General features: G+C 38.0%; 1 protein-coding gene across 9 annotated transcripts in view; it reads right to left on the reverse strand.

Moving 5' to 3' along the window:
- Window positions 1–6,538: 6,538 nt before the first annotated feature.
- The window catches only part of LOC106884241 (solute carrier family 35 member F5), a 95,921-nt gene continuing 82,228 nt past the window's right edge, over window positions 6,539–20,231 (reverse strand). For 3 of the 9 annotated variants that reach the window (XM_089340438.1, XM_089340429.1, XM_014935507.3), the window contains exons 11-13: window positions 19,734–19,824; window positions 18,034–18,191; window positions 6,539–7,025 (exon numbers count right to left, since the gene is read on the reverse strand). In XM_089340438.1, the coding sequence (XP_089196564.1) occupies window positions 6,950–7,025; window positions 18,034–18,191; window positions 19,734–19,824 (325 nt within the window). In that variant the 3' untranslated portion in view covers window positions 6,539–6,949. Of the gene's footprint in view, window positions 7,026–14,142; window positions 16,119–16,177; window positions 18,192–19,733; window positions 19,825–20,231 lie in introns of those variants that run through there. The other 6 variants (XM_089340435.1, XM_014935508.3, XR_016238095.1 and 3 more) reach the window with 4 other exon arrangements.

A 20,231-nucleotide genomic window follows, 5' to 3' on the forward strand; every position in this document is an offset into this window, starting at 1 on the left:
CTAAACTACTAAATCAGAGAGACGTAAACACACCAACACTGGTCGTCAGGGATGAACTAGTATATAAATACGTGCAATGGGCTTCTTTCAGTTTCCTTCTATCAAATCCATTCACAAGGCTTTGGTCAGCCCAAGGCTATAGAAGAAGACACTTGGCCACAATCAAATGGTGCTTTTTACATGCCACTGGTACGGGAGCCAGCCAGGTGGCACTGGCATCGACCACGCTTGAATAGTGCTTTTTACATGCTGAAGAGTTGTATCAAGCTCCAGTTGTATGTTTTGGTATGGTTTCTATGGCTAGACGCCTTTCCTAATGCCAACCACTCTATAAAGTGTACTGGGTGCTCTTTTACATAGCACAGGTGCTTTATGTATGACCCTGGCACCAGTGCTTTTGTGCTTTTACGTGGCACCAGCAGGGTTGCCAAATAACGTATGACAATGTGCTATTAGTTGAGAGAGGGAATGGAACCAAGGGAAGTGTGCCAGGCAAGTGGTTGAGCATAATAGGGATGGGGGGCACACAGTAAGACTGAACCCAGAACCATGTGGTTGGGAAGCAAACTTCTTACCACACAGCCACACCTTTTAGTTTGGCCAGGGAGGAAGGAACTGCTCTGATGATCTTTACACCTCCTTCCTTCCATACCAGTGAAACTGCTGGAACTGATTTGGACAACTTTAAAAAATGGCATCAACAGGAAACTGGGAAGGGAAATACAAAGGGTTATTGTTCAGCCTCAGATCATCCCTAATCAAGAAGACCTCTAACGAAATGCATTCCAGCCATGACCATCCTGTCTTTATTTTAGTAAAGTGCAAAGAGCCCCAAGATCACTTTAGCCAACATCCATTCCTAAGATTCTGGGGTGTGATTTGCAGGAAATTTAGCTGCCATTTCTAGCAGGAAAAGCAACCAGCATACAGACTTAAATTTACAAGGGGTTAATATTGGTTTCAAGTTTTGGCACAATGCCAGCAATTTTGGTAGCAGGGCTAAGTCAGTTACATTGACCCCAGTGTTCAACTGGTACTTGTCACCATGTAGCCCCTTAACAATGGGTTTGCCCTTCGTCCTTTTGGGGGGTCAATAAAATAAGTACCAGATGAGCATTAGGGTCAAGGTAATCAACTCACCACCCCGCCACCAAAAAAAAAAAGCTGCTGGCCTTGTGCTGAAATTTGAAACCAGTATTTCAGACAGCAAGCTAGCAGAATCCTGAGCACATTGGGTAAAATGCTGAGCAGCATTTTGTCTGTCTCTACGTTGTGAGTTCAAATGCTACCCAGGCTGACTTTACCTTTCAGGGTGGATAAAATAAGTACCAGTTGTATACTAGGGTTGATGTAACCGACTTGGACCCACCTTCCCAAAAAAATATCCCTCAAATAACATCCTGCTGTTTTTAAGACAGAAAAATGTGGACGATAGAATGAAGAAAATTTTTATTTCATGATATTAAAGAGCGAAAGTAAATAAATAGTGAAGCCATTGTGGAGTTTTGTGTTTTCCACTTTAATACAATGTAGCTAAATTTTTAAGGGGGGGGGAGACAGTAAATATAGGCATAGGAGTGGCTGTGTGGTAAGTAGCTTGCTTACGAACCACATAGCTCCAGGTTCAGTCCCACTACGTGGCACCTTGGGCAAACCAAAGCCTTGTGAGTGGATTTGGTAGACGGAAACTCAAAGAAGCCCATCGTATATATATATATATGTATATATATGTGTGTGTTTGTGTGTCTGTGTTTGTCCCCCCAACATCGCTTGACAACCGATGCTGGTGTGTTTACGTCCCCGTAACTTAGCGGTTCGGCAAAAGAGACTGATAGAATAAGTGCTCCAATATGACCACAGTCAAATGACTGAAACAAGTAAAAGAGGGTAAAAAAGAATAAATACAATATTATTTGAAAAGAAGCTTAATTTTATCCTTGAAATACATAAATAATAGGGATCCTAGCAGGTAACATCATTTCTGAGACAAAAGTTTCATCTTGGCATTTCAAGTTTCTTCCAAGATGATTTCCCCCTTTGCATCATTCAGTTAAACCATCATCATCATCTTCATTGATTCAGGTTCATTTTTTTCCTCTCCATCTTTGCATGGATCGGGCAAGCCTTTTTCTGCCAGTGTCCTGACATTGGTTGCAGTCCATTTCCATTCTCCTGAAATCAATCTTCACCACCTCTTATAGATTTCTCTTCTTCAGCTTCAACATAACAAATCACTTTAACCAAGCTTAATTGTGGAATGGAAGCGATCGACGCCAATAAATGCTGAACCGTTGTGCGTCAATTGCTGACCTCAACCAAGATGATTACCGTCAGTGCAACCTAGTTGCCTGATAAAAAAACTGTTGTCATGGGGTGAATGTAGTTCTCAAGGAGATCCAATGTGACAAGGCTGGCCCCCTTTGAATTACAGGTACAACTCTTTTTTCTCCAGCTGAGTGTAAATGACTCCTAAATAAAACAATATTTGTTTCAAAATACAGTTTATAAAGTGTAACCCTTGCTAAACATACGCATGAACACATGTTATTCAATTTTACTTCACTGTAAATTCTATTAAAATTAGATTTTTCAATAAATACTTTATAAACCTGTTAATATTCTTTTTTACTCTAGACACAAAGTCCAAAATTTTGGGGGAGGGAGGCCAGTCGATTAGATCGACTCCAGTACACAACTGGTACTTAATTTATTGACCCCAAAAGGATGAAAGGCAAAGTCAACCTTGGCAGAATTTGAACTCAGAATGTAAAGACCGATGAAATACCACTGAACATTTCGCCCGGTGTGCTAATGTTTCTGCCAGCTCACCACCTTTCTAATATTCTCTTCTACTCTAGGTATAAGACCCAAAATTTTGGGGGAGGGGGACAGTCAATTAGATCGACCCGAGTATGCAACTGGTACTTAATTTATCGACCCCGAAAGGATGAAAGGCAAAGTTGACCTCGGTGGAATTTGAACTCAGAACCTAAAGAGAGACGAAATACTGCTAAGTATTTCGCCCGGTGTGCTAACGTTTCTGCCAGCTCTCTGCCTTAAACCTGTAAATAATAATAATAATAATAATGCTGGCAAACTGCTCTCACTTGCTCTTCCTTGCAAGTCAATACCATCAATTAGCAGCAACATGAAATCAAAAACAAAATTAAAATTTCTAAAAAAGATGGCTTTGCTACTAAGAAATATTGATCTTTATTTCATGTTTTAATTTTCCTTCATTTACATCAAATAAAATCAGTTTTCTTACTTTTAACATTATTAAAAAAAAAAAAACTACTTCATGATAAAATCTTTAAAAGTGTGTATATATATATATATGTATATATACACATACATACATACATACACACACACACACCAATCTCAAAACAATAACATTAAAAAAAGATTGAAACAAAACTTCTTTAGATCCCCACCCCCTTAAAATACACGTATTTTTACCGATTTCAATCATTGGACTATGGCCATGCTGAGGCACCACCTTCAATGGTTTAGCTGACCACATCAGTCACGGTAATTGTCTTGTACATATCGACCTCCATTTGTTGAACTGCTAAGTTACAGAACAAAGTGACAACATAGACAACACTTCTTAAAATGATGTAAATATTAACACAGGGGCACCCACCCACACATGTCGATCCAACTGGCTCTTGTACAGTTTTCCACCTACTCCATTCCACTCACAAAGAATTGGTCAATTGAAACCTGAAGTAGAAAACAAGTCACCCAAGATGCTGCAGTCTGGGGGTCGAAGGAGAAAATATTTGCCAGTCAAAAGGGGTTGTGCAATAAGTTCAAATCTGGAATCTCAACCACAAACTTATCTTTTACTTGTTCCAAATCATTAGACTGTGGCCATGCTGGGGCACTACCTGGAGGAAGTTTCAATTGAATGAATCAACCCTAGGACCCCCTTTATTTTTTTTTTACAGCCAGGTACTTATTTCTGTTGGTGTCTTCTGCTGAACCACTAAGTTATGGGGATATAAACACACCAACACAGGTTCTCAAGCAGTGGTGGTGGACAAACACAAAGATGCAGATATGCAGGAACACACACACACACACCCGACAGGCTTCTTTCAGTTTCCATCTACCAAATCCTCTCACAAGGCTTTAGTCGGCCCAAGGCTAGAGTAGAAGACACTTGCCCAAGGTGCCATGCAGTGGGACTGAACCCAGAACCATGCGGTTGGAAAGCAAACTTCTTACCACACAACCGTGCCTGCACTTATAATGCAACATTGCTTTCTTCCACAGGTACAAGGCCAATTTTTGTGTAGGGGCCGGCAGGTATATTGTTGATAAAATCCTCTTCAGGGATTATAGAAGACTATTGTAATGGTGTTTATGTAACCAATCCTTGACTGATGAACTGCAAACTTGGACCCAAGCAAAAATAGAGATTGTAGAGGGAGACCAAGTTCCATATTTTAGCCTGGCACTCTACTGTTTCTGATAACTTACCCACCCCACTTCAAGTTACACATAATAATAATAATAATAATAATAATAATAATAATAATTAAATATACCATTCATGGTATGTTGGTATCTGGACAACAAATTTTAAGCCAAATTTAAGATGTAAAGTGTAATATAATTTTTGTCCTCAATTCTTTTGAAAAATATTTATATATTAAGTATAGCTTAAATTCTACGGCCGAGTGTGTTGCATTTCACAGATAAGTTTCCAACTGATCACAGATCTCTTGTGTATTATGCTAATAATAATAATAATGATGATGATGATGATGATGATGAGGAGGATTTCGAATTTTTGCGATAAGGGCAGCTTGGGGGAAGAGATTAAATCGATTGCATCGACCCCACCCCCCAGTGTAACTGGTGCTTAATTTATTGACCCTGAAAGGATGAAAGGCAAAGTCAACCTCGGCAGAATTTGAACTCAGAATGTAAAGACAAACAAAATGCCACTAAGCCTTTCGCCCGGCGTGCTGACGATTCTACCAGCCCACCACCACCAATAATAATAATAATAATAATAATAATAATGATCTTTTCTACTCTAGGCACAAGGCCCGAAATTTTGGGGGAAGGGGGGGGGGCAGTGAATTAGATCGACCCTGTCAATAATAATAATAATAATAATAATAATAATAATAATCAGTAGAAATTTGACAAATTAAATCAAATTCACCAGAATTTACTGATGGAAAAAAAAAAGGTAAAAGAATTTAATTTATTTCCCATTTAATTAAAATTTAGTAGAAACAAAAATGAGAAACAAACAGAAAGACTGAAATGGTGTGTGTTTGCATGCTCATAAGCATCCTTTTAGAATCAAAGACAGATATAAATAAGACTTCAGGGGGGGGGGGGGGTAAAAAGGATTTCTTCCCTTCAACCTGCTGAAAAAAATACGAGTAAAATCAGTAAACTTTTTATTATATATTTAAAAAAAGAAAAAAAAAATTATAGAAAGTGAACTTAGCAATTCCAAATAGCTTCACAAAAGCTGACGTTATTGAAGGACAGGACCTGTCTATTGTGCAATGCACACACACACACACACACACAAATAAAAATAATTTACTTTCAGTTCACAAAGAAGACTTAACAGAAAACAGTAATGAGAATAGAGATTATTTCGTAACTATAAACGAGGTTTTGAACAGAAGACAACCATCTTGCTCAGGTGCACAACATTGTTCGCCAGACACAACACACGAAATTAGAAACCAACAGTTGACAGTCAACTACCTTCACCTGGACACTGCACTCAATAATAATAATAATAATAATAATGACAATGATGATGGTGATGGTGGTGATGGTAATAGTAATAGTTTCAAATTTTGGCACAAGGCCAGTAATTTTGGAGGAGGGGGTGTAAGTCAATTATACTGACCCCAGTGTTCAACTGGTCCTTTTTTTAACAGCCCCAAAAAGATGAAAGACAAAGTCGACCTTGGCAGAATTTGAACTCAAAACATGAAGGTGGATGAAATGCTTCTAAGCATTTTTGCCTGGAATGCTAACGAGTCTGTCAGCTTGCAGCCTTAATAATAATAATAATAATAATAATAATAATTATAATAATAATAAAATTTGGCATGAGGCCACAAAATTGTGGTGGAGGGTTGCTGTCTATTGTGGAGGCCTAATCCATTACTCAGTTAGAACTTGCTTTTGACTTGGAAGGCAAAAGTCAATCCTGATCAGATTTTAATTCAAAGAAATGATGTTCCAGGTAACTAAATACACCAAGGTATTCAGAAGGATGCTGCCCTACCATTTCAGCCACTTCATCATCAATAATAATAATAATAATAATAAGTGATGATGAAGATGAGAATGGTAGCAAAGACAAGGATTATTTAAATAAAAATTGAAACTGTGTTTATCAATTCAACATAAGGAGACAGCCGAAGATTCGTGTGAGTAACTCACCTCCACCAGTGAAGATTTCCAAAGACCACAAGAATTGCAATGAATCTCTCTCTCTCTCTCTCTCTCTTTCTCTCTCTCTCACTCTCAATTTCTGTTTTAATTTTCTTCTTTTTACCTTGAGTAAAGAAAATATTTTGGTTCTTTATATTTATTGTTCTTCTCCTTTCAGTTACTTCAGAGAACACACACGCACACACACACACACACACACACACATGCATAAGAAAACAAAACATTGTAACAACCGACAAGATGAACATGAACAATCAGATATGTTAAATTAGTGGAATACTTTACAAACTTTTTTTTTTTTGACAATGTCAGTGAACAAATTGTTTATAGTAGAAGAGGGGATATATTCCCCTGCCCCTCCTGTACCGTTTCACCCACCCCTTATTCCGTGAAGGAAATAGTATATTGTCTTTCAAACGAAAACTGCATCTACATCATTAAGAATTGAAGAATATGTTGATGTTTAACTAACAATAACGTTAGTGAAAACTCGTTTCCATCAAGAGTCTATCTGTGGAATCACATCACCAGCATTTATCAAACTTTCAGCCTGTTCTCTGTCCAATTCTCGCATTCTAGAAAAAGAAAAATTAAATAAATTATTTATTCAAGAGGAAAGAATGTATGCATGCAAGGACAAAGACACTCGTACATCTATAAACGAAACTAAAATGAACATGAAAAAACGTATCGTTCTAGCAAATAAACAACCCCAGCTACAGAACCGTTGCATTCCTGTAAATCTTGCCATAACATGGAATTTCATAGAATGAAATATAATTTCCCAAGGGGTTCCAGGTTACATGGAAGTCAATGGGAAATGCAACTCAATTTGGAAAAGTGAAAACTAATCCGTATTGAATCACAACAAAGTGTATATGCCATGCCTTGTCATGCAATTAGCTTCAATATTTATTTCTTTATTGCCCACAGGGGGCTAAACATAGAGGGGACAGACAAGGACAAACAAAGGGATTAAGTCAATTACATCAACCCCAGTGCATAACTGGTACATTAAACAATGATGACGAATCCTGAGACACAGTAAGTTTAACATAAACAATCTTTTTCTGGCTATTATCAAAAGGGTAACTTTCATCCTCAAGGGTGCACAAAGATATATTTTCTTTTTAAACAGCATCCACCATGCCAAGAAATATGGTGTCTCATAGATTGGTTGAGGATCTAGAACTTCTGATGGTTTTGTTAGTCTCCATAGCCTAATAATCCAAGGATCATTTCCAATCAATCAAAAACTTTTATCTTTTACTCCCTTTACAGTAAACCAGTAATTTCCAACCATTTTTGACTTATTGACCTCTTTCAATTCCTGTTTTACTCAGGTGGCCCCCTCATAACCATTGCAAGTTCGATAGAATCCTGTTGTATTTTTTCTATAATTAAAATATTTTTAGGAATTGTATAAAAATAAGTGTTGAAATATTTTGTGCAATGTAGAAGCATGACTAATCTGTTGCAGATAAATTTTAACAAACAAAATCTTGCCTGAACCCTGAAAGGGTCAGAGAGGCCCCAGTTGAGAACCAGTGCTAAACACTAACAGGAATCAAGTCAACAAGGGATCCTCTACTTGGTTTCTCTGCCTGCTAGAAATAAAAGCTAAATCTATTGCAAATCATACCTAATCTCTTTAAAAGGAAGCATACATTGGACAATGTGGGCTTAAAGATTAAAAACGAACCAAAAACAAAAAACACACACACACACACACACAGGATGGTCACAGCTGAAACAGCTCTAATCAAAAGATTGCTCAAGCAGAACTAATTTAATCACAGTAATAAGAGGGAAAAAAATTCTTGATCAAAAACTGAATTTCATTCTAAAGTCTTCATAAGTTTCTTCTTAACCTGAGTTTACATCAACATCATCATTTAATGTCTGTTTTATATGCTGGCATGGGTCGGATGATTTGATTGGAGTTGGAAGCCAGAGAGCCAACCAGGCTCTAATTATCTCTTTTGGCTTGGTCTCTATGGCTGGATGCCCTTCTTAATGCCAACCACTTTACAGAGTGTACTAGGTACTTTATACATGGTATCAGCACCGGTGCTTTTTATGTGACACCAGCAGAGGTACATATTGTTTGCCAACATAACATGGCAGTCCTGGTTTAGGACGAATGTTGCTGTAATTTAGCCCCGGGAGACAGTCTCCAGCTGGCTATACGACACAATCTGTGTCCTTATATTTTTGAACAAGGGAATCTAGCAGCCCCACTTAAGCTATTTCCAGGTTATTTCCCTTCATCAGAACAGAATAATTGTCCGGCTGTAATTTAGCCCAAGGAAACATCGTCTCCAGCTATATATTTCAAATGGGAATTTAGCAGTGCCACCTCTAGCCGAACAATTATTCTGTGCTGACGAAGGGATATAACTCGGAAAATGCGATACACAGATATTGTTCTGAGCTGAGTGGGGGTGCTAGATTCCCTTGTTCGAAAATATAAGGACACAGACCATGTCATATAGCCAGCTGAAGACGATGTCTCCTGGGGCTAAATTACAGTAACATTAATCCTAAAAAAGGACTGCCATGTTATGTTGGCAAATAATCTTTACTCCAAAGAACTGTTGCTGAATATCTCTCGTTGTGAGATTTAAAAATAGCAATTTTGTAACCAGCAGAGGTGTTTAGAAAAAAAAAAAGAAAAAAATTATTGTAACTGTACATATTAAAATAGACATTTAACTAAATAGGGCTGAAAGTAAGTAAACACAACAATTTCAATATACAAGTTTAAATGATAAATTCATGCAGATTAAAAGAAAAATTCACAGCTGTGGAAAAATTTACAAGCACATACATGTGTACAGTTTGGTACATAATATGTATGTATATTTCTCACACACATTAGAGAGAAAAAAGAAAGAGAGTGGAGAAAATAGAAGCAACCCAGAAGCATTAGTTTGCGATGCACCATGTGACACCATGTTAATACAGTTTGAGAGAAGCCTTAACCAAACCTATGGAAGATTGGGTGTCTATTGACAGCACACGCAACAGAAAAAAAAAAGTAGTTGTTAGCAGGAAGATCTAATTTCAATGAGTTAGTCAATAAGAGGATCGTATACTTTATAGATTTCGAGATAAAACAGCTAAAACACAACAAAGACAACAACACTCGTTTCTATCTTAGCAACAATAAGATAACAATACTTTAACTGCAAGTTTTATGTTAGAAGCAAATGTGATCGGACTCAATGGATATCTGATGCTGGAGTTGTGCACACGAATTGAGGTACAGTCTGCTGGTTGGGTTTCTAACTTTTATCTATGGCCATGCTGGGGCACCACCTTTGAAAAATTTTAGTCAACCGTATCAAGCCCAGAACTTTTTTTTTTGTTTAAAGCGTGGTACATATTCTATCAGTCTCTTTTTGCCGAACCACTAAGTTATGAGAATGTAAACACACCAACATAGATTGTTAAGTTGTGAGGGGGACAAACAGACACAAAGACGCACACTGGGTTTCTTTCAGTTTCCGTCTACCAAATCCACTCACAAGGCTTTGGTTGGTCTGAGGCTATAGTAGAAGACATTTACCTAAGGTGCCATGCTGTGGGACTGAACCTAGAACCATGTGGTTGGGAAGCAAACTCCTTACAACAGAGCCACATAGAAGACTATATTTAAAAGTGCCATAAACAAGTTAACCATCCAGAATAGGAAGCAGATCATCAAGGGATTGTTTAGCTTTGAACCAGAGATCACCTGTTATATTCTGGCCTCGGCTTTCGACATCGGTTCCAACTGCAATGGTAAACTGTATGAGTGAAGGTGTGTAACCATTCATGACAAGCCTGTCATCACACAGACCCCAACACCTGGTGCCATGTGAAAAGAGCCCTCATTGGTTCATAAGATATACTTAACTGTAAATGGGATTAGGGGCAGTTCATACTAGGAAACAGGGGCAGCAATCTGCAAATTAACAAGTGTTTGCTGCTAACTTATGATGCCAAGTTCAAAACCGTCTTAGAAACGAAATAAATATTCTTACACTAACCCTTTTTAAAATCAATTCTGGTTAATTTTTAAGATTCATCCCCTTATGCCAGTTTGGGTTAGAGGGTTAACTTCCAAGGTTCCTGAAATTTTCCAACACTACACCTGATATCCACCCCACTCCATATGCATGCACGCATGTACATCATGACACTCATACACTATTCACTTTCCTGACTTTTGTACATAATTCTATGCACCTTTGATGAATTGTAGTGCACCTGAGCACTATACACAATAATTTCAATATATTATTATTATTGCCTTTGCCCAGCTTCTAAGGCTGGAGATGTACTACAGTGTCAGCTGTTCCCTTCCAGTGAACTAAGGCAACACCTCTTATTTTTCGAGAACCTTCCGGAGTATTCGAGCGGTTCCAAGCAGTGCTCTTTTCTGCAAGTGCTCCACCCTTATTGCGGCCCCTATTTGTTCCATGTACTTCTCGAGATTTTTGCTCACTGTTCCCAGGGCTCCGACAATTATTGGTATTACTACCATCTTTTACAGCGACCACAACTGCTTAACTTCCCAAGCTAACCTGTCATATCTCTTAACTTTTCTTTCTTCCTTATGGCATATATTGTTGTCAGTTGGGCATGCTATATTTATGATCCAGCATCGTTTGTTTTCTTTCTCAATTAAGACTATGTCTGACTTCCTATTCTCTATCCCATGGTCGCACTGAATCATAAAATCCCACAGGATCTTTGCATTATCATTTTTGATGATGCCTTCGGGTTTGTGGTCGTACAAATTTTTTGCTCTGTGTTTGATTATTATTATTAATTATTACTATTATAAAAACTTTGAAGACTTGAACTCAGGACTGTGAATTAGGAGCTTCTTTAATTAGAGACAGTATGTCTGCACATTTCTTAAGGTGCCAGTGCCGCTTGACTGGCTCCCATGCTGGTGGCACGTAAAAAGCACCCACTACACTCTCGGAGTGGTTGGCATTAGGAAGGGCATCCAGCTGTAGAAACCTTGCCAGATCAGATTGGGGCCTGGTGCAGCCTCCTGGCCTGCCAGCCCTGGTCAAACTGTCCAACCCATGCCAGCATGGAAAGCGGACGTTAAACGATGATGATGATGATAATGATGCTTTGTGTAGTAGCAACTAAGACTCCTTCATTCAACAAACCATTTAAAGTCCTTAAAATGGTTTAATTGCTAAATATAGGACACAATAAAGATGAGATGGCCATAGATAAGATCTTATTTGTCCAAAGAGCAGCCAGAAAGTCTGCCAATGCAAAACTGACTGGATCCACTCAGAAACATGTAAGCTAAGCAAAGCATTGTGTTTTACGTAATGATTAAGTATAATAAATTCAGTGGGTCAATCACAGCATTTTCCCAGAAACTTCTCATTGCCAAATATTGTGACTGCCACGGAGGGGCAAACACAATTATTCACACAACCAAATGTTAGGAAAGTTAGCTTCCTCAATGATTAATGACCTCCAATGGTCATAGTTTTTAAGTTATCTCTACAGATTTTTAGAGAATTTAAATAGGAGTGTGGTAAGTAGCTTGTTCACCAACCGCATGGTGCCAGGTTCAGACCTACTGCATGGCACCTTGGGCAAGTGTCTCCTACTATAGCCTTGAGCGGACCAAAACTTTGCGAGTGGATTTGGTAGATGGAAACTGGAAGAAGCCCATCATGCATGTGTGTGTGTATTTGTACTCCCCACCCCACTATCGCTTGACAATTGATGCTGGTGCGTTTACATCCCCGTAACTTAGCTGTTCGGCAAAAGAAACCAATAGAATAAGTACTAGGCTCACAAAGAATAAGGCAGTACTCCAGCATGGCCGCAGTCAAACAAGTAAATGAATTAAAGAATAGTAAAAATTATGTTTCACATACAAATACGTCAATGTAAACAATGTGATTCTAGACAGCAAAAATAGGTAAGGAGTGAATATGCAAATTTCAGGAGTTAAGGAGCAACGACTCCTGAAATATGCAAATACACTCGTTGCCTATTTTTGCTATCTTTAATCACATTGTTTAATTAGACGTATTCGTATTTGAAACGTCACAACTTGCAGTGCTGCCCGTGTGAAAAAATCTGTAGAGATAGATGAAAAAATGAAAACAAAGGCACAATATTGACTTATATTTGGGGGTATATTACGGTTGCACAATGCTATAAGGTAGGGACAGGGAAACCCCCGCCCGTGGGCACAATTGCACCCACAAGCCCATTTCATTGCACCTGCAGGCTGGTATATTTGTATGTACAAGAATATAGTAAGTTTTCCAATTATGAAATTTATACAATATTCATATGCTTATTTGCGACAAAGGTCGGGTTTCCAATACAACTTAAAACGGTCAGGCTCGAATAGAAAATCATCCGGTAATTGCCATTTGAATGAAAATTTTGTTTCCACTATAAAACACATATTGTTAGGTATTTATCACCCCCTTGAGATCCAACTACACTCTAGCTGTAAAATATAGAAACCCCATAAGTAATATAAATGTCCTCAATTCAGTGGCAGCGTTAATGAAGATGTTACGCATTAATTTAACGTGTTAAACTTCTCTTTATTAATGTATATCGAATTACACGTAGATATTTACAAGATTTACACAGCTATAAGAGTTGGAACTTGTGATCTGCCTGTGGCCCTTTTTCTTTGGAAATTTTTGCAGTAAAAAGTTTCCCCACCTCTGATTTAAGGTGTCCCTATGAGCAATGAAAATGGTCATAGTGTTTAAAGTTTGACACAAATTACATGAATGATTAATTTTTAAATTCTTTAAAATAATTTCTCTCATAAATACATGATGTGGTAGGGAGGGAGAAGCAATACAAGTTGGAAAATTTCTCTCCCTAAAGTGAAGCAGCCAATTCTAACTATGGGATCAAAACAATATATTCTAATATTCTATCATCATCATCATCGTTTAACGTCCGCTTTCCATGCTGGCATGGGTTGGACGGTTTGACTGAAGACTGGCTCCAATCTGATCTGGCAAAGTTTCTACAGCTGGATGCCCTTCCTAATGCCAACCACTCCAAGAGTGTAGTGGGAGCTTTTTACGTGCCACCAGCACAAGGGCCAATCAGGCAATACTGGCAACGACCGCGCTCAAAAAGTGTTTTTTACGTGCCACCTGCACGGGAGCCAGTCCGGCAGTATTGGCAACGACTACACTCAAATATTTTCACATATCACCAGCACATGTGCCAGTAAGGTGACGCTGGCAATGATCACGCTCGAATTGGTGCTTTTTATGTGCCACCAGCATAGGAACCAGTCAGCCCTGACAATGATCATGCTTGGATGGTGCTTTTAACGGTCAAGCAAGGGAGGTGATAAGAGGCTCATACAAAATAGCTGTTTAAGTAGACAGGGTAGAAATATGCACATACACACATGCTAAAGACAAATCATAAAGGGACACCTACTTACATTTGCACACAATGTAATAAAATAGGGCTTTTTTTTTTTTCTCACCTTTTTGTTAGTATAGAAAACTGTTATCAATGTAGTAAATGAAGCTGATTAACCAGTGAAAAATTAGTAAAGGTGCATAAAAACTTTCTTTTTAATTTTTATAGAAGGTTTCTAGGCAACCTTGACGAAAGAGTACCACAAGCTTAAATGTAGATAAAACTCTATAAAGGTCTATCACTCACCAAACGAATTTAACGAATTCACTTGCTTAAACATTAATAATCTAAGAATTTGAAAGAAAATATATTTTGAGCTTTGCTAACACACAAACATTGGTGCAAACACACAGACTTCTGACGTGTCGAGATATTATTTAAAACCGTTTCATGCAGCTGAAAATTTCATAATCTGAAATGCTGATTTCAAAACCACTGCATTTCCACAAAATATACACAGATCAAAGGGTTTGAACTCGGTGCTAACAAAACACTTAAACCCCTTTTGCAATCTTATTTCATTAAAAAAAAAATTTTTTTTTTTAAAGTGCAACTTTAAGTTTCAGTTAATTTTGAAAATTAAGAATTTGGAAGAATTTAGAAAATTATCTAATGTTTCATTAATTGATATATTAAATTTAAAAGTGTGATGGAATAGTTTCTTTTAAATATTATGGTATATCACAGCATCGACCGGGCTATCGGATATTGCTGAGTACAATGTGCTTGGCATTGTTTTAACTTTCAAATGACACCACTCAGGTGGCAAGGCGAGCAGGCCAACATTGCCGTTGGTCAGAATGGCTAGTCTATGACAGGGTGACCCATTTACAGCTGAGTGGACTGGACCCATGGGAAATGAAGTGTTTTGCTCAAGAACACAACATGCCGCCCAGTCTGAGAATTGAACCCTGATCTAGCAGTCATGGGGGCAATATCCTAAACATTAGGCCATGCACCTTCCCATTCATTTCAATACAAATGCTTTAAAACGGACGACTGTGTAAGGGACAATCACAGAGTTATTTATACAAGGTTCTCATTTTTAACAGGAAGCTGGTGTCTACCCATGGTTAAACAGGGAGAGGTTGGTGTTTTGAGAAAGATGAAATGATACACAGAGCCTCTACTCTTCAACCCTTAAGACAACTCCATGCTGGTTCAGTTGCAACAATCATTTCCAAATGAAGCCAATACTGTTAATTCTCATGTTTAATCACAAGAGTCAACATCACAGAATTTTAAAAATATCAAGAATTCAGCCACCAATAGGTGAGAGAAGATTTTTAAAAAGGGTTATTCTGATTGAATGGAGAGAGAGAGAATCCCTTTCAACTTCATGGTGCATATTGTATATAGACTTATTTCAACCCATTTCTATTGTCTATGTAGGAGAAAGACGAATGGATGCATAGCAATTTCTTTTGACTAGGCACACACAAGCAATGGGTGTTGAGATAATTCATTTCCTAAATGCACTATTAACATAATTAAAATGAGACGGTTAATAGTGAAAAGCACACATCCTCTCTCCACAATGCTAACATCAAGAAGTCTTGTTGTGAATGTGACCTGGCCACTACTGTCAGCAGGGATTTGCACTGGACAAAGCACATTTCTACAATTGTCCAGAAGGCCGAGGGTGTCTTGGCATCACTCAGCAAGACCTTTGTCAGCCGCTCTCCAGCTATCTGTTTAAGGCTGTATATGGTCATGGTGCAGCCACACTTGGAATTTGCATCACCAGTCTGGAACCTCTGTCTTGCTCAGGACATTGACCTCCTGGAAACTGTCCAGAGACATGCAACCAAGTGAATACCCTCAATCACACATCTACCACACTCTGAACGCCTTGCTCACCTGGGCATAGATTCATTGAAGCTCCGACATCTGGCAACTGATTTGCTAAACACCCATAAAATTATTAACCATCATGCCAACAACTACCTTGAACACCTTTTTGAGCTCCATGTGTCTCTAATACATGTGGGCAGGCCTACAAAGTCAGAAAACAGCACAGCTTCCATGACTTCCGGAAACATTTACTCACACTCAGAGTTGCTGAGGCATGGAACAAACTCCCTGCATCAGTTGTTAACTGCCGAGACTGCATCCTTTAAAACCTCCATGCTTCCTGAAATTCACCAACACTACACCTGATATCCACCCCACACCATGCACATGCACACCTGTATATCATGACTCATACACTGTTCACTTTCCTGACTTTTGTACATAATTCTATGTACTGTGCCTGCACCTTTAATGAGCTGTAGTGCACCTGGGCACTGTACACAATAATTTCATTATTAAATTAATTGAATGGATCCATACACGAAACTAGTGCTTTTTGACACAAACTCAAAAAGATGTGATCACAAAATATAAAGGAACAGATCCAAAAGTTTGAAAAATATTTACAGAAACATTCTACATATTATGCCAACATGTCAGCCCAAGAATTTTAATCAAAAGTATTTTTTAAAATTTGCTGCAAAACAATTTCGAATATATCAATTTCTGGAAATGACACCTTACAATATTGACTTGAGAAGCAACCTCAACGTTTTAAATGTATGTATAGCAACAGATAATTGTTTACATGATATCTTTTCTTTTATCTATGTCAAAACGGAAATATAAAATTAATGATAAATCCCACAAAATGGAAAGAATTTTCCATTCAGGCTTGTCTAGAAATCTAGGAACAATTCAGGGGAGACAACCAAATGCTTACTTGAAAAACTATTTGTGAACATTACAAGAATAAAGCTTGAGCAACCATCGATAATAAGAATTGAGATTGGTGACTAACGAGGTTTCCTAACTAGAGACACATTTTGGCATCTAACTAGGACATGGGAGTTCAATTCTGGCCCGGTCACATATAAATTAAAGTTGAATTAGACGAAATGTCTATACTTTAGGTGCTGGGTAACTAATCTGGTTACAAGTTGCAACTTGGCTTCTTTAGATTGGTAAAAGAGAAGAAAAGGACTGCATTTTAAGGGTTTTATTATTCTTTTACTTGTTTCAGTCATTTGACTGCGGCCATGCAGGAGCACCGCCTCTAGTCTAGCAAATCGACCCCAGGACTTATTCTTTGTAAGCCTTATTAACTTATTCTATTGGTTTATTTTTGCGGAACCGCTAAGTTACGGGAGGTAAACACACCAACCTCGGTTGTCAAGCTATGATTGGAGGAATGAACAGACACACAAGCATATACATATATACATACATATATATATATACAACAGGCTTCTTTCAGTTTCTGTCTACCAAATCCACTCACAAGACTTTGGTCGGCTGGAGGCTATAGTAGAAGACACTTGCCCAAGGTGCCACAGTGGGAATGAACCCGGAACTATGTGGTTGGGAAACAAGCTACTTACCACACAGCCACTCCTGCGCCTATTATTATTATTATTGGCGTTAGGAAGGGCATTCAGCTGTAGAAACTCTGCCAAATTAGATTGGAGCCTGGTGTAGCCATCCGGTTGCACCAGTCCTCAGTCAAATCGTCCAACCCATGCTAGCATGGAAAGCAGACGTTAAACGATGATGATGATGATGATGATTATTATTATTATTTTCAAAAAAGCCATTAAATCCTTAATTTTCCTTGGCTGATAGTCAACATCTAATCTTGTTTTATGATTAAGCAACTAGCAGTAGAAAGAGCAGCCAAACAATAGATAATAAGCCCTACAAATTGAACCCCTTTTTAATTCAATAACTTATTTACATTTCATGGATATTTGTCCTCATCTCGTTTGTTGTTAACACAACGTTTCGGCTGATATACCCTCCAGCCTTCATCAGGTGTCTTGGGGAAATTTCAAACCTGGGTTCTCATTCCTAAGGTATTTTTCCATGTTATCATCATCATTATTATTATTATTATTCAGGTCACTGCCTGGAATCGAACTGGGAATCTTGGGGTTAGTAGCCTGCGCTATTAACCACTACATCATATGCCCATGGGCTTTCTAAAGTTTTTTTCTACCACTATTAACCCCATCTGCCCACCACTCTCTCAAAAGCCTGAATGGTTTGATGGTACTTCCATTCAGATAGATTATTCTTACCAAAAAATAGAAATAAATATAAACAGATAATAAAAACATAATGTACCTTGGAATAAGCTGCCGATGCCGACATATACAGTGTAGAATTTTCTTTATTGCTGTCATAACAGGGTCCCAGTTTTCATAGTATGTTAGCAGAGTCAATGCAAAGAATGACAAAAACACTGGTATAGATCCAACATAAAACATCCACGTGTAGGAAACCTGTGGTTAAAAGATATGCAAAAAAAAAAAAATTAAATTTTTTTATTAATTTCATGCTTTAAACTTCTCAACAACCTTATTAAGTTTCCAATTTCCTGTTCACCTCAAACCCCGCACGAAGGGCTGGTGAATAGTCAGATTTTCTATTTTATATATTCCTCATCTTTTTCATCAGTAGTCACCAGTTGCTTTGAGCTGTCTCAAACATTCTGAAAACAATTATAAATACTATAGCATGTAATATATTGAAATTAAAATCCCTTGAATGAAAAAAAGAGTCAAAGGTTACCCACAGGGCCCAAACCATATATAGATATACACACTGGGCCTCACAGAGGTGATAACAGGTGACTGAGAACTTAGGCAATATGCTGTATGTGAGAAGCCTCGTCAGGCCAAGTGAAATCACAGTTGTGGTCATTGCCAGTGTCTTGTAAATGGCACCCGTGCCAGTGGCACGTAAAAGCACCCACTACACTCTTGGAGTAGTTGGCATTAGGAAGGGCATCTAGCTGTAGAAACTGCCAAATCAGGCTGGAACCTGGGCTCCAATTATCTGTTTTGGCCTGGTTTCTATGGCTGGATGCCCTTCCTAATGCCAACCACTCCACAGAGTGTTTACTGGGTGCCTTTTACATGGTACGACCAACACCAAATATCTTGCGCAGTTAGAGGCATCTGTCAGAATGGTGTACTGAGTGGCCAAAAAGTCCAATCTCATTGCCAACATAACAAATATTTCAATGTCCATTATTCTTTGCTGGTAAAACCTGAATGAGACAAAAGCACATCACACTGCCAGGTCTCTTGATAATGTCATCTCCTCTCTGACAACTGCTAATTCATCTTACTTGCATTCTTTTATCGCATTCTTGGTTCTTGTCTGCCACCAGAATCTTGCACTAGCAGAAAACACTGCACTATGTCCAAGTGAAATTTACAATAATAACCAAACTAAAATTCTCAGACATTCTGCATTTTATGTCGGATTTTCCGTGCTAGCATGGGTTGAATGCTTTTATTGAGGCTATATTTCATAAGAGAATGCCCTTATTGTTGCCAACCATTTTAGTCATCTTCTCACAGCAAATAAACAGTGATGAGGTGTAGTTCGAGGACTGACTGGATCAGTACAGATCAATATAGATATGTAACCCTAACCTTAACCCTTTGAGATAAAATATGCCAGATGCAAAAAGTTCTAACTTAATGGTGGCGGTAAATGACAGAGATGGCTTATGAAAGATTTGGGAAAGAGATCAGACATGAAAACATCGGGTTGCATAGACAAGATGACAGAGTAAAGACACATTGAGATATTCAGAACTACAGAGGTGAGATAAGGAGAAGAAAAAGAATTTGAAAAACTAAATGTTAAAATCCTGAAAATGACATTTGGTGATAATATATAAACAATTTTATTTACATGTGGTTTACATACTCAAGGCAATGCCCCAGCATGGCCGCAGTTTAATAACTGAAACAAGTAAAAGATAAAAGATATATAATGAGAAAATGAGAAGAAAATGTAAATGTTCTTACCCCTTTCAAAATCATATCTGCTATCATAGAGAATGGTATGAGAAGGCTAGTAGCTAATGTGCCCATCAGGGATGATGTTAGGTAACAACCCCTACAATAATAACAGCAAAGGATATTTAGGCATCGAACAAGATACTCTTGGAAGTATACATAAAACATAAACGTTACTCTTGGAGGTATACATAAAACATATAAACGTACTCAATGACACTGGCTCTGATTTGATCACAACCAATAACATTGTATTGCTATTTGCTATTTACATATGCAAGCTTTTAAATTTGTAAGGCACAAGAAAGGGGATGTTATGATATTCATACCTTATTGCCTTACCCACGAAAAAAAAGAAAAAAAAAGATAAAAACAATAATGATTTTAAGTAAACTGAAATGGTTCCAAACCAGGATTGAACCTGGATTCAAGGTTCAGTCATTCAAGAATTAACCTCTACTGAGCAGTGGATTTGATTTCTATTTTACCAAGATGCAAGTGGACATA

The sequence above is a fragment of the Octopus bimaculoides genome, chromosome 2, assembly GCF_046866305.1.
Source record: "Octopus bimaculoides isolate indiv1 chromosome 2, ASM4686630v1, whole genome shotgun sequence".
NCBI classification, from domain to species: domain Eukaryota; kingdom Metazoa; phylum Mollusca; class Cephalopoda; order Octopoda; family Octopodidae; genus Octopus; species Octopus bimaculoides.